Genomic DNA, 15,963 nt, shown 5'->3' on the forward strand with positions numbered 1-15,963 from the left:
AAATCTGTAGGCTTCCTGAATTTAGTGAGACGTATATCGTATTTTATTGTAAACATGTTTTATGTATATAAATACTATGGATAGTCTTTAGGATTCGTGACCAGTTTTGGTGTTTCGAGTGTGCTGGCCCTTTAAGAGATTGGTGTTGGGCTGGTGAAGCTGCACAGAGTTAAACCAGAACAAACCGGAGGCGTTGTGAGTGTGCCTTCAACATAATACCACAGGGCGATAATATGGAGACACAATTGGAACAATAACAAATGAGCACGTGTAGGACCACAAAACTGTAATCAATAAGATGATAAAAAAAAACGTTCCTACGTTCCCAATGAGTGTCGCGTGTCTGGGCATTAATAAAATAGGTTGTATCATCTATACATATGTGTGCTTAGCTACAAAGGGTCTGTTTTTGGAATGAAAAAGACTGTGATAGTGACTGTCTCAAAATCACAACAGTGTTCTCATTTATTTATCATAGATTGAGTTTCTTTATGTAAATTGGTACAAAGTCGTTCACGCGTCGCAACGCGTTAGAAAATCCTAGCTTTATTTTTGAAAACGGGACCGGAAGCTGCCTCTTCTACTGCATGGCGCTTTACTCCGGTGTTTTGGCTCCGGGAGCGTGCGGTGCGGTGATGGGGCCGTAGTAATTCATTCCTCGTAGCGGAGCAGGGGGAGAGCAACGGAGACGGAAAGACGAAGTGAAGCTGTGTTTAAGTTCACAGTTTTTCCTCTCAGCGCGAGGACTTCCTGCACTTTGAGACTAACTCACTGCAGCGGAGCTCGTTGTGAGGGTTTGTCCTGCAAGCGTGAAGTTGGGACCGACCGACTGACTGACTGACCGGGCGCTGCCTGCCACTCACAACCGCCTCTCCTCTCATCACCTGCGGCTTGCTTTTCACGGACCATCCTCCGGTTTTAGAAGCATTTTCGGAGCGGTCAAAACAAAAGTTGCTATGCTTGAACCGGCGGTTTAATTCTGCAGCGGCTGCGATGCTGCCTGTGGAGTTTGATGCTGTTTCCATCCCATAGCCTGGAAGTCATCAGCGCGTCTCTTTGGATATATTATCACCGCTGGTGGAGGACCGACCTTATCCACCTGTGAAACACCTGAGTGTATAATGGAGTACCGCCACACTTCGGTTACCCTACTGGTTTTATGTGCACTCACAACTTTGGCATATGGTGAGTTGAACATGGCATGGCTGGTTGTTTTGGGGTTATGTTTGCACAGATGGGCTCGTGCTCCGTATCAGTGGCTCCCACTAGGTCTCACTGACTCCCAGGGCTCTGAAGGGGGTCCCCCAGCAAACACATAATTCAGAAGAAATGAATTTCACTTGTAATGTTACTCATGCAAAGTTACTATTTCATGGCCCCCTGTGCTTGCATGAATGTCTGGAACCCTTACATGTCAGTATGAGTGAGTAATAATCCCCCTGGATGATGTCATTTAAAAGGCCACTTAAGACAGCGGACACCAGAGCGGCCCATGTGCAGCTTCACTCTGCGTCTTGCCTAAGGGACCGCGGATTCGCACCAGCATCTGCTCCAGCACCTGCTCCCCACAGACATGTGCCCGTGTGGTGTTCTGTAGCCTGCTCATCCATCTCTATTATTAGGCCCATTAGGTGAAGACGTATCCTCGGCACAGTGCAATAGTGGATCAGAAACAGCGTGATGGAGCCAGTTTCCGCTTTACTGCTGCAGGCTACTGGAAGTGAGCATGGCAGGGTGGGGGTTTGATTTCCCCTCCGTGGACGGCGATGCTAAGAGATCCATGAAGTCTTTTTCTCTTTTACTGTGATGGAGAAAAGCCCTGGCAAGATGCTGCGTTTTAAATGGTAAACTCATCTTCTATACTTCCATCTGATTGCTGTCCTGCGTTGTGTAGTGTAGATCTGGATAAAGATGTAGTTTCCTTGGCTTTAGCCTCCCCTAAATCCCTACATACACCACTCCAAAACCAAGCAGCATGTGGGCCTTGTTGGTCAATTGCTTATTTTTAATTCAAAGATCTGCATTCAGCTCTTCTCACACTAAACTGTGGGGAGAAAGCTACGCCCTGCTACCCCTGCTACTTGTAGGCCGAGTCCTCTCTGGGACGATGGGAACCCGGCTTAATGCAGACTGGATGCCAGATCCACAGATCCCCCATCAATCACAGATGCACGACTGGTAGTTTGCCTCCTACGCACCTAACTGTTCGTTGCTCTACACAGAAACACCACCCGTCTGTGACGCACTAAAGCATTTCTCTTCCACTCAAGTATGTTGTAGTGACAGCGTGGTGTCGTCGGGCCTGGACCCACTGAGACTCCCCTTCTTTTTTACAAGGCTGTAAACATTGACTATGAACCCAGAGCATATGAACTCAGCATCTGTGAAAGTGCTCCTTCAGTGACTCCACATGCTCCTCTGGGACTACACAGGCTGCATTAAAGCGCCTTATTTTCACTTGAGCAAAACACACAGTGACTTAAGAAAAGCGTGTCCTGTGTTTTTTGTTTTTGTAATAAGCCTTTGTGTCACATTCAGAGCCACTTAGATTTAAAGGGGGAGGGAGCTTCAGATCACTGGCAGCATAGACATGTATGCAATAAGAGCTTTATTTAAGAGTCTCTCCTTCTGGTGTCTGAAGGGCCTGGAGCCATCTCAGGGCCCTGGTCTTCAGACTGTTTGCTCAGTAAGGTGACACTGGAGTGAGCCCGCTTATTCTCAGTCATCTCTGTCACCATCAGTCAACGCAGCGTCTCCGTCAGCTTCTCCTCAAAGTCATACAACGGGGGGGGGGGGGGGGGGTTGCATGTGTTTGCCATGCTCTCACTGAAGTGACCGGGAGGGGACCTGCCTTGTTGTCTCCTGACTGTCCCCCAAACGCACCGGTAAACCAGATGAAATGGCCCCGCACCGAACCGTGAAACCACACACTGTGATTCCAGTCTGAGCGTACGACTGGCTTCCTTCAGGGAGGGGCTGAAATAGCACAATTAACAAGACGTCCCATTCTTCAAAGGCCTTTCTCTGGTTGGCTGGCGGTTTTTCACTTAAGGCACTTAAGACGCGCTGTCGCCCACAGTGCCGAACAGTGGAGGCGGTTGGGGGGGGGGGGGTTTGATAATGGATGGGCCAAGGACAGTTTGACAGGAGTTATAGCTGTAGCTGGGATTTAATGTGTGACATCCAGTATGCTCTCTTTAAACATGGAATACATGCATCACTTCTTTTATCCAAAAGAACCAAGCAGTTAAAAATGATGAAGATCAAATCAAACTCATAAATCGCCATAATGACCATTTCCTTTTTGTTTTGAGAATTCTGCCTCAAACCTGTTACATTGGAATTGAATAGAAGTTAGTTTGAGTTACAAAAAAAGCAAATCAACAGCAGCATCACTTTCAAGAATCCCTGCTACTCTGGATAGTCAAAGGCTCCACTGCCAGCAGGTTCAATTATTCACCAAGGTTTTCAAGCGATTCATTGTTTTGTCTCTGAAATGCCACAAAGAAGCAAAACACTGCTCGTTATAATATAACTTCCCATGAACGAAGGGAACGTCTTCATACTGCCGGGTCTCAGAAATCCTCACGTTTGAGAGCTGCAATCTGGAAATATTATCTTCAATAAATCGAAACCTGGACAGATTAAACCCAAACGATATGCATGGCTAGATATCACAGAGAAAAGTGTCAGTATCTGTGATTAATATCCAGTTGGTTTGACTACTTATTGCACATTTGATCTTAACAAGCACGACTTCCGCTTTTATGGCATCGTTAGTGGCTATTAAAGAGTTTTCCACCCTGAGCTCCTCGTGCTTTTGTGTGTAAGTGACTAAAAGGGACAACAATTCATGAAATCGCTCCAGTATTTAGGGAGAATGTTGCTGACGCTGCAAAGTACTCCTTCCACGTCAATGTCCGCCCACTAGAAGTGCTTCTTTTTGCCACTGACAGGCTCAGATTGGTATCCGACGTGTTTGACCTCATCATGGGATGGACCAATGAAGAATTTGGTCTGGTCTGTTTGGGATTGTGTCATGTGACCTGTTGCTGGAGTTTGTATTGAAAGTTGTCCAATGCCGCGTGTGTAAACGAATGTGAATATTTAGCTGATATTCACGAAGTGGCTGCAACGCGAGACTTGAGAACGAGACTGTTTCTCGAGCGTGACTTGGGTAGAGACAATAATAAACAGATCGGATCAAGTTAAAGGTAAATAGTATATTTTAATTTCTCTGTAGGGTTGTCACTTATAATAACAATCTGAGCCTGCCAGTGGCATACAGCAGCACTTATAGAGGACACATATTGACGGAGAGGATTGGCCCCGAGCAGCTGCCGTCTGCAGCGTTCTCTCCATTAGTAACTCAAACATGCAGGAGGTTAAGAGATGCCAACGCTTCCTTTTACCGGTCGCTCTCTTCTGGTCATTACCACATTGCTACATACATTTTGCTCAGGTTTTTGCTCTTGGCACATTGACATCATGTCTGCTTTGTATTTGGTCACAGAGAAGAAGCAGACGGAGAAAGCTGCTTCTCTTTCTAACAACGAACACACTCGGTGCACCTTCCCCCTCCCCCACCCACCTGCCCATCTGTTCATTACAGATCAATTAGCCCGTCAATAGCTCAGCAAGCTTTGGTATGATGCACGACAAGCGAGCAGCATCTCCTGGAAATCGTCGCGGTACGAGTGAGTCTTCATTTGCTCCGACTGAACAACAACACTCTGAACGTCCTTCCTGTCATCACAGACTCAGCAGCGCTGATCACGTGCTGGAACTGACGTTTGAAGCTTAGTTTTACTTTTCCCCACAATTTGCTAAATTTAGAGCTGAGTGATGAAAAAGCTTGAGTTGTGTCTTTGGTTCGTGCTTGTCACTGAGCAGCCACTCATTATATATCTCTATGATAATAGAATTTCACAGGCCCAAATATTCATGACGCAGCAGCTCGATGGCGCCTCGTGGTGCATTATTAGCAAGTTATTTGTGCGTTAGACTAGCAAAATGTGGGAAAACACGTCACTTTCTCTTTGCGAATGTAACCGCAGGAGCTGCAATGCTCTGATATCTACGCTGCACGTTCCCGCCACAGAGGGCCGAAGTAAACACGCCATGGGTCGCCAGAGCCTCTTCACCGGCCATCGAAGGAAAGGGGAATAAACTGAGCAGGGACTCTATTTAGCAGAGCGCTGACAGGACAAGTCAGCCAGTCCCTCTCCTTAAAGGTCTGGAGTGCGACCGCCCGAGGGGCCCCACACAATGCCGACTGAGCACCCCACCTCAGGCTGCAGACAGATGGATGGCCCCCAGACATTAGTTCCAGTGGTTCTAGGAGGACTGGTCATACTACTGAAATAGAGGCGGAGCTAGGCGAACCGACCCTCTGACCGCGATGAAGTGTCGAGGCGCTGTAAACACTGCGGGATGACACAGTTGCTAACTGGACCATGCAGGTGGTTCCACCTGTGTTCCACAAAGAGAGTACCAACTCTAATCGCTTTGTCATCCGAGTGGCGACGTTTCCCTCGCTGTTGCTGGCTCACCATTAAAGTGACTCCATGTCCACATCAAACCCTGACAGCAGCGATCTGCCAACCTGGTCTCCAGAGAGGCCGCTTCTTCCCTGCATCCTCTTTGCACACTGTGGGACACATCTAGAATGTCTTCTTTCAAAGACGTCTTGTGTCGTGTGTGCATGTGTCTGACCTGCATGTGTCATTATCTTCATTTTATGTGGAGATGCATCTGCATTGTGTGGCACAATGAACAAGTATAAGTAACATGAATGTCATTTATATATGTTGTATGAAATATTGGGCAAAAAACATTGCACTAATCCAAGTATTACCCATAATGTCCTTGAAAGAGACCTGATTTACTATTATTTTTGCTAAATATAAATAATAGTAATTATGATGCTACATATGAATTCAAACTACCATTTCCAACGTCAACAAGGAGACAAAGTTAAAAAAATAACGTTTTATTACTGTCTTCACTACGTGTCTTTTACCACACTAACTACAAAGACAATTTCAATCAATCAATCAAAGGCAAATAGCTGACTGATTCATTTTTATTTTTAACCCCAAAATGCAAACTGCAGCCCTGAGCTGTGTCTGCAGGCTATGCCACCCCAGCCACCTCCACCAAGAAGGTAGGGCGGCCTGTGCGTCGCCTGAGTCGCTGAATCCAACCAGCGTGTGAAGCTGAAGCGCTGTGAGCCAACGTGACCTCGGTGTGAGGAAAGAGCCAACTGATAACCGGTCGTTTTCAGTGCCGGTGCATGGAGGTGATGCTGCAGCGGAGGGATTGTGACAGCCGCTGTCCATTAGTTAATGGTGGGCTTTAGATCTGACGGCGACAGCTCTCTCTGGAAGGTGACAGCTGCTGGAGACCTGTTATTCTGTGATGGGAGTGTTGATACACAACGAGTGATTCGGCTACTTGTCCTCTGTAGCGGCAGTTTGATGATTGACGGTCTTGCGTGACGTCCTGAAGGGAAAACGCTTATTAAAGAAATGGGACTTGGGCGACGAGGCAATTAGAGTCGTCTACTTGTTATCTCTGAAGTGCAGCTCAGTGATAGGCAGCTGGGTTTGAATCCTTAAACTTCAGTTTCTCCACTTTAATTAGACTTCACAACCAATGTTCCTCCAAATCCCTTCGACAGTGTGTGAAGGGAGCATTTATCAATTTTTATCTTTCACTGTAACGTTATCACTCTTAAATATGAGGATCTTTCACCCCTACAGTCACAGTGTTCATCTGATTCCTGTTACGATGTCATTATGTAGTCTCCTTACAGTGCCAGCAGTCTAATGATCAGTGAAACTTTATATTTAGTAACTTTTAGAAGTGGGTTCCGTGCCGGACTCCAGACATCAGCTTTGGGTTGCCCAAATTGAAAACATGGTTGCCGTTTTAGTCACTTCATGTTTTGTGTAATAAAGACACTGTGCAGTTCTACGTCAGCATAATAATGAAAATGTGACGTGGATACATGTCATGTGTATGTTGTACATGCTTTGCAGCATCATCATCAGCTCAGAGACGCCTGATACTCCTCACACGAGGGTTCTGTTCAGGTTCCTCTGGTTCTTTGTAACAGCAGCATTTACATATCACTAATGCAACAGCTATTAAAAAAGTATTCATTTTGAGGTGCACATTTAGTTTTACATGTTAAAAATTGGTTGCCAATTTGTCAAAATGGTTGCCAATGGTGACCTGACCTGACTACTAATTCATCCAAGAGGACAGAGAAGTTATCTCTATCTCAGAACTCATCAGTCACTGTCCAATTAATATGTCTCTCATGTAGATTGTTTCAGCTTCAGAATGAACAATGAGCTCACAGGTCAACTTAGAAACATATTTTAACGGTTCCTCGTTGTTTTTCTTCTGAGTTGTGGACTCAGGAAGTCCGTGTCTCGAGCCTTTCCTCCTGCTCAGATAAGAGCAGATAGCAGCCAGCATGTGTGTGTGTGTGTGTGTGTGTGTCTAATAGCAGCTAATCTTGAGCTATGCTGCTGTGGGACAGGAAGCCACTGGCATTCCCCCACAGCTGTGTTCGGCCACCCGCAACCAGTGGTGTGCCCGAGGGTGAAGCGAGGGAGAGAGCACATGCACTGCTCAACCTCAATGGGCTGATAATTAGTGAATGAATCATGCAGTCCTCAGCATACAGCCGTGTTCGATACCATCTAGGAGTAAAAACCTGTCCATCTTCATGTTTGTCTTCTGTCACTACAGCCAGATATGTTCTCGTCTCCTTCCTCTTGTCTCTTCTTGCTCTCATCACACAGAACACTCGCAGCAAAACAGAGTGAATGGAGAGTCCAGTCACCACATGCAGTCGCTGCTCTGCTGTTCCGTCAAAGCCCTGTCCAAAAACCACAATGCTTGTTACTGGCGGCCCGCTGGAACTCAGACTGACAACTCGGGGCAGGATGTGTGATAAGTTGAAGGATGCTGGTCTGGTTGTAGTTATGTTCTCAGGACTGCTTTTTTGAGAAGTTGCATTCAAAGTGTCTGAATGCTTAAATATGAGAAGAGTTTAGTCAAACCGTCCTCCGCATCATGGATGTTGACATATGAATGTGTTCCAGATTATCCATAGCAGAAATGTGCTATAAAAAGGTACGTTTCAAACTGTACGGTTGAAACGTCCATGTGAAGGAGATGTTTAGTTGCCTCCTTATTTGAATCTGAATCAAAGTTAATCAACTCCCAAGCCTCTCAGCCAGAAGTAACGTTTTGTGCTGAAACAGGTCTGTCGGGCTCAGCTGTCTGCTCCTGACGCCCTGTTTGCTCTCGCTGTACAGCAAGCTGCTTCTGCTTGGTCAACATCCAGCCAGAACTCATTTCAGCTGGTCTGCCGGCGTGAGGGGCCACGCTCACAGGGAGCATGAAGCAGAGTTGTTTGCGGAAAAGAGCATTTCTCTGGAGCCGCAGTGGGAGTTTGGGTCTCTTTGCTCCCTCTCTTCTAAAGCCAGGGCAAAAAAAAGAAGCACCAGCCCCTACTCATGAATCTGTTCATCCCCCCAAGAGAGACACGATAAAAACACCCAATTTCCTTTTGCAAAGTTGACCCTGCCCATTTAGAAGCTTAGCATCAACACAGGCTCAATTAAGAAGATCTTCTCTTTATGGCGGCCACTCCGCATTCTCATGCGAGTGTCTCGCTTTGTTGTCCCCACAGGGTCCAAGAGTGGGAGGCTGCACAGAAAGCTCCAGCATGCCTCCCTCACTGCTGCCAATTTAACTATGAATACACATTTGCACATCAATTCCTGTGGCTGTGGTGGAGGAGGAGGAGGAGGAGGAGGAGGAGGAAGAGGAGGAGGAGGCAACGGAGCTGTAAAAACAACATATTCTGTGAGAGGGAAGCCAGCCCGCTAAAAAGAATTGCAGATGAGGGGGAGATGGGAAAGTTGTTGAGTTGTCTTTGATCGTCATCTCACGCCCTCCCCCCCCCTCCCCCGTCCCTTCTTTAAACATGATGAAGCTCAGTCTGCTCACCAGGTTTATTGTACTGGACGAGCTTAAAAATACTTTTCTTTGCCATTAACAGTCATGTCTTTTTTTTTAAGTAGAATTGGGTGGGAGGGGGGTTATCTCGAGTGCAGTGTGAGGGTTAGCTCATCTTAGCCTTAATTTGAGTTGCTAAGCCAGAGCATGGCTTAATCTTTATTTTTTACCATAACTCACCACAGAGTGCTTCTGATGTACGGCGGTATTCAGATTTATTTTGTGCAGAGTGAAAGGCGTTTGTCACCCGGCCCGGGTGGGATCCGTGCTTTATGTCCTGTAGTGAACAGAATGCGAGGTGACACACACACCTTCCATGAGCCGGGGGTGTTGGCTCGGGGGTGGTTAGCATGCTGCACCTTCAGCAGGGAAACAGTTGGTAAGTAGGTGTGAGGTTTTTTTCGTTGACCGAAAGATCAAGCCATTATCCGAGCATTATACCATCTGTGTTCAGGAAACAGTGTCTCTGAATTGCAGTCTGGGGACGAGGCGGGACGAGCGTATTTACATACAAAGCTGTGGAGGTGCAGCGGTTTAACAGCCTGTCGCACAAAGCACATGACTTGTCAAGTAAAATGACTTTTCACAGCTCTCCATATTCCGAATCAGAAGATCTGCACAAGAAACCATCCTCCGACTCACTCACACGTTTCTTATTAAATTCTCTGTCTTTGTTTTTAGCCTCACTTGACACATGCCAGTCTCTCATTTGACCTGTGACTTCTTAGCTTATTTCTGCATAATTGGAGCGGAATTGTTTTCATGCCAGGAGAGGCTGCATTATCACCACACTGTCAGGCACAGTCACTTTGAATGCAAGGCTTATTTGGTATGAAAAGATTTCAGTTTCATTTGAAAGTCACAAGTATTGATAGTCTATTTCTCTGTCACCCTGTCATACTTTAGTCTCTCCTCCACCCCAAGTTCAAATGACTTAGAAGTAGTTTGACAGGAGTCCACTCTGTGTTGGTCTCGATGTGTTAATGTAATCTATGCACAGAGGGGACCACGTGAGCCTTTTCACTCAGTGGACACATCAGTGAGGCTGGGAAGTTTGTGCTGAGTAGACGATTAACAAAAGAGCAGTGCTCTGTTTTTCTCTGCTGGATTAAGCAGCCATATAATTACACTATCAGAAAAATTCAAGTGTAAACTGTACACATTTCCAGCTGAAGCAAGGGCCCATTGTTTTCTATTGTGTGAATGGCTCTCTCATAGGCATTCATCCCAGCTTGGATCTGTTGACTAAAGGTGAAAGCATATGATCTCTTATTCATTTCATATTCATCATATCCACTCAGCCTTTTGACCTGTGTGGAAGACTTCAGACACATGCAGGTTTTTACAAATGTTGTCAAAGGCCAGATAATACATCTTCACAACTATGGATGACTGACAGCTCTCAGACACAAGGCTACCAGAGAATCACACATCTCTTTAGACACAGCTCCGCACACCATTCTTGTCAAACACTCTTACAGTTTGGACTACAGCATCCTTGTGGTTTCATTAGCTCACATGTAGCTTGAAGAGTGGCTGCCATCCTGCTGCACTACACCACAGCCAGGAGCTAATCGGTCCTTAGAGGGTCCAGACTTTCCTGTTCGATACCCTGCTCCAGACCGCCAGCCGTACTCTTCAGACTCCAGCTGTCCATTTCACCCAATTTGAGTTCCTCTTTTCCAGCCCCGGCCTCATCCGTTACATACATCTATATACTCACTGTGAGCTCTGTAGCTAGGGAATACGACGCCGCTTAGAAATTCAAATGTCCTTGAGTTGTGTGGCAGCGCAGTCCGTCTCTATCAACATGCGGATCTGTACGATGGCACTCATACTAATGTACAGCCTGCAGCTGCACAAAAGAAGCGCGTGCAAAGATCGCTATCAAGTGATATCAGTGTAGATTGAGAAGATGTCTCATCATCTGTGGAAGATACCTGGGAGGTCATTTCATCAAGTGTAAGTTCACGTGGACGATAGAGCCGGTGTTCAGTGGTTTCCACCTGGACCTTCTCTTCATGATATTTAGCTCGGTCAACATGGTGGTCTGTTCTTGAAAAGCCTTCGCTTCACATTTCCACATGGCTTGTTCCAACCAGCTTGGCCTGTAAAATGTATGAGTCAGCTCTTAAAGGCTCTGCACCCCCCCCCCCCCGCCCACACAGACTCAGTTCAGCGCTGATTAAAGCTTTTATTATTAAAGCTATTAGATGAAATGTCTGTACCGAATGGTATCTCTTTATAAATGTATCACATCAAATGTTTGATCTGGTAGCCCTGCATTATAGAATTCCATGTATTAGGCCCAGATAACATTAGACCTTCATGGATCTTCCAAAGATGGCCCGGTGGGAGAGTGCCAGGTGTCTGTTAATGTTCATCCATGAGGACTGGGCCACCATCAACATTTACCACTTTCAACTGCAACCACTTAGTACAGTGAAATGAAACCCTAAAAGGTATGTCTGATCACATTCTGCTGTGAGCTTGGATGTCCGACATAAACCCAGCTGCAATTTAAAACTAGATGCAACTTCAAAGCATCAACAGCATTTCCTCCTTTTTCAGAGCGCTCTATGTCTGTGTGGTGAATGTAATTGTGTTGAGAGCAGGGCCACCAGATGGTACTCTATGTTCCCATCAGAGACAAGAACTTTAGCTGAGTTGTTCATCCCACAAAACCTCACTGAGGATTTGTCACTTTGAGGGCAGGAATTTTGACTGCTTTTCTTATCAGGTGCTATCTGAAAGGACTGAACCTTTGAACCCCTTCTCATTCATGCACCTGTGGGAAGAAGCATTACGACCGTCTCTCTTTATGTTGGACCTGATTACACTGTTATACCTGGGCTCTAGGCACATTCTCAGCTACCCCATAGGAGAGGAAGAACACAGGAAATGGTTTCTATCTTGATGACCTCCTGGATGTTTGAGAGTTTCAAACTGCAATAGGCTCCTCTCTCTGCCTGATCAGTTGTGGCACTGTCTTCTTTTTTTAACTTTATTTTTCAGTGTTGTTTGTTCACAAGATAAAATCCAACACCAAAAATCAAATAAAAACCACGGGCATTAATATGGAGTTGGATGCCCTCTTTACAGCTTTCTACAAGATTTAGCCAAAGGAAGTGTTAGGGAGGCCTGGTTCTAAAAGTGTTCAATTGTGTTGAGTTCCTCCACACCAAACTAAATGTCTTCATGGACCTCGCTTTTTGAACAGGTGCACAGTCATGCTGGAACTGCAAAGGGTCTTCCCCGAACTGATTCCATAAAGTTAGAATCCCCTAGTTGGCCAAAAGTTTTAGGAATGCTGCAGCATTAAGAAGTCTCTTCACTAAAACTAAGAGGCTTAGCGCCAACCTCAAAAACCAGCCTCGGATCCCTCCTCCACCACACCTTACAGAAGGCACTATACATTTGGATAGGTAGCTTCCTCCTGACATCGGCCCAACCAGATCCGTCCATCAGATAGTGAAACATGATCCGTCGCTCTAAAGAACACATTTCTGCTGATCCCGAGTGTAGTTGCAGCGCGCTTCACATCACTCCAGCTGACGCTTGGCATTGAGATGTGAGGTTTGCGTGCAGCCTCTTGTTTTAGCATACAAACTTTGCATCGGGGGTTTCATGAAATGGGGCTACTTGCTGGATTTGATGTACCTGTTAGCAATGGGTGTGTCTCAAACACCTGAACTCAATGATTGGGTGTCCACTGACCTTTGGCAATACATTGAAGTGTGTTTCTCCAACCAAACAGTGACTTATTCCATGAGGACAGCATCATACAGAGCTACAAAACTCAAACGCTGAACAAAGCCATTCATGTTTTCTGTCTTCCTGTTATCTGCTCAACCGTTCCTGCCAATCTCCTGCTGTGAATGTTCTGAAAACACATATTTGCATGATATGCCGCTATATGGCACAGTTAAAGCATCCAACACTGACAGGGAAAAATGTCTTTAGTTTGAAAACGCCATAAAAATCTCCTGCTGCAAAGTCACAAATGATGCAACAATCATCACTGGAACAAAACCTGGTTATTTAAAAAAAAGACACACCTCCTGTTGCCATTCTTTCATATGCCCTCCAGGGGGAAATTCCACTTGTGCCTCATGGTGCTTCAGTTTGTGTCATTGCTTTTCATACATAATTGTACCGCTAATATGTTGTCATTCAAATTGGAGGAGGAAAAGGAAAGAGAGGCAGGAGAAAATAAAACAATTTCAAAGCTTGCAAAAAACAAAATTTGGAAATGACCTCGTCTGTGTCTGCTTCTGTCTCTGTCTTCATTTCTTTCTTTCAATCAGACTTTCAAAGGAAAGCTAGAGAGTCTGCAGACTCTGACCAGAAGCACAATATATTATATTGATAAATAACGTCGAGAAACACAGTGCTTTACATATGATTCTATTGAATATAAAACACCAGTTTAAATGTCCTAAGTAAAGTGAATTGGATCTATGTTTGATATCTGAATATTTCCATGAGTTCTCCCATGTTTACTTCCTACACTAGTGCAGCTACAGTCTTCCCATCCGACGTCTGAACAATCTAAATGTATCATCTTGTCACATGTGCTCTTTAACAACTCAATAACACAGACTTGATTTTGTGGCTTTCTTCTCTAGCTGTTGGCTGTTGTGTAAGCTTTAAAACACCAAATGGCTCTGAGATGGTTTTGAGATACGTTTGCTGTAATCATTGCTGTTGTCCTGTTGCTGACACATGCATATTCCAAATGTTTGCACCATCAGAACAAAAAACGCTGCCCTATGATGGACTCAAACTTAACCCTTCCTCTTCCCTCTGTCGGCTTACCTCCAGGATCCCGGCCCAGGTTGGAGGATGCGGCTCCCCGGATCGTAGAGCACCCCTCTGATCTGATCGTGTCCAAGGGCGAGCCGGCCACCCTCAACTGTAAGGCAGAAGGCCGGCCGACTCCAATGGTGGAATGGTACAAAGATGGCGAGCGCGTTGAGACGGATCGAGAGGACCCTCGGTCCCACCGGATGCTCTTACCCAGCGGCTCCCTCTTCTTCCTGCGGATCGTACATGGCAGGCGAAGCAAACCCGACGAAGGTGTCTACGTGTGCGTTGCGCGTAACTACCTGGGCGAGGCGGTCAGTCGCAATGCATCACTGGAGGTGGCGAGTAAGTCTTTCATGTTTTGCTATTCCGGCTTGAGGGCTTAGGTGTGTATGTGTACTGGAACAACTATCTTTGTGAGGACCAATTGGAGTTTTAGACCGACAGAGTGAGGACATTTTGGCCGGTCGTCAGTTCTTCAAAAGCCTGCTTGAGGGTTCAGACTTGGTTTTAAGGTTCAGGTTCGGTTAGATTAAGGGTCAGGCATTCAGGGCCAATCCCATTTCTTATTTTTACTCATACCCCTTGTTTTTGAGTGCCCCTTGATTTTCGACTTGCCCCTCGGAACAGAGTTGATTGGTAGTGGTTGAAATCTTCCCCTATGAAATGGGACAACCCTGCGAGACCCTGATATGTTGTCAGTAGTTGTTGTTAGCTTGTTAGGGAAACGGATGAGACGAGCCAGTTCATGATAGAAAACCCGGTCTAAGGAGCGGTAACAACTTTGCTGCTGAACTTAAGTTCAATTTTGGGCATTTAGTGCCATCAACATGGAAATGTGTTGGATGCAGGACAGTCCTGCACAAATCAGACTTAAAACATGATTGTAACGATAGCTAGCCAGACACATCGGCATACTAGAGATTTTTGCGTTTTTTATTTAAGGTCTGTAAGCATTGAAACAACATGAAACTAAGATTATATAATGTTATCAAGCTTTTTTAAACCCTTATTAACAAATAAAATACTTATTTTCACAACACTCGCTTTGGAGTGCGCATCTGAATAACCTCCGTTTGGAGGGCCATATAGCCCTACCACTTCACCCTGGCCCTCCATCACAACAATAATCGGGACACCTCAATGTGTGGACGAGCAAATTGGAGGAGTAGGGCTAGATAGTCGTTGCAATGGTTGTACTGAGATTGCGCCTTAGTTGTGATGGTTAAGGTTAGGAAAATGGAATGCATTTCATCAGTGTGTGTCCTCACAAAGATAGAAGTACAGCTGTGTGTGTGTGTGTGGCTGTGATTAAACCAAAAGACAGAAATGAAATGCTGCTCTGTGCTAATGCAGGGCAGACACATGAGAAGTAAACGCAAAGGACAGAGGACATGTGATGCTACAAGGACATTGAAGAGGAACTGTAGAGCTGGAGAGAACATCACTACACAAGGAACATAGTGTGTAATTCAACACAAGTCTGTGTATAGGCATGGCAAGGCAAGTTTATTTGTATAGCACATTTCAACAACCAGGTAATTCAAAGTGCTTCACATAAAACCATTAAAAGCATCAAAACATAAGGCAAAAGAAAAGGAGATTTAAAAACAATTAAAGAAACAGTGTAAGAAATAACATTCAGTAGTAAAATGCAGAAATGCAGGAAATTGATTAATATATTAATTGAATGTGGTTCAACTAAAGGTTGAACCACAGAAAAGTCTTCAATCTTGATTTAAATGAGCTGAGGGTCTCAGCAGACCTGCAGCTTTCTGGGACTTTGTTCCAGATATGTGGAGCAGAAAACCTGAACGCTGCTTCTCCATGTTTAGTTCTGACTCTGGGAACAGAAAGTAGACCGGTCCCAGACGACCTGAGGGGTCGGGATGGTTCATAAGGTAGCAGCAGATCAGAGATGTATTTTGGCCCTAAACCATTCAGTGCTTTGTAAACCAACAGCAGGATTTTAAAGTCAATTCTTTGTTGGACAGGAAGCCAGTGCAAAGACATCAGAACTGGAGTGATGTGATCCACCCTCCTGGTCTTAGTGAGGACTCGAGCTGCAGCGTTCTGAATCAGCTGCAGCTTTCTGACGGATTTTTTACAGAGACC

General features: G+C 45.4%; 1 protein-coding gene across 3 annotated transcripts in view; it reads left to right on the forward strand.

Moving 5' to 3' along the window:
- Nucleotides 1-15,963, forward strand: part of robo3 (roundabout, axon guidance receptor, homolog 3) — a gene marked incomplete at its 5' end in the record, with an annotated part of 178,181 nt that overhangs the window by 87,306 nt on the left and 74,912 nt on the right. For 2 of the 3 annotated variants that reach the window (XM_079283902.1, XM_079283903.1), the window contains one exon: nt 13,867-14,193. In XM_079283902.1, the coding sequence (XP_079140028.1) occupies nt 13,867-14,193 (327 nt within the window). Of the gene's footprint in view, nt 1-700; nt 1,186-13,866; nt 14,194-15,963 lie in introns of those variants that run through there. The other variant, XM_079283904.1, reaches the window with a different exon arrangement.

Source organism: Melanostigma gelatinosum (assembly GCF_949748355.1).
Source record: "Melanostigma gelatinosum genome assembly, chromosome: 14".
Lineage (NCBI taxonomy): Eukaryota > Metazoa > Chordata > Actinopteri > Perciformes > Zoarcidae > Melanostigma > Melanostigma gelatinosum.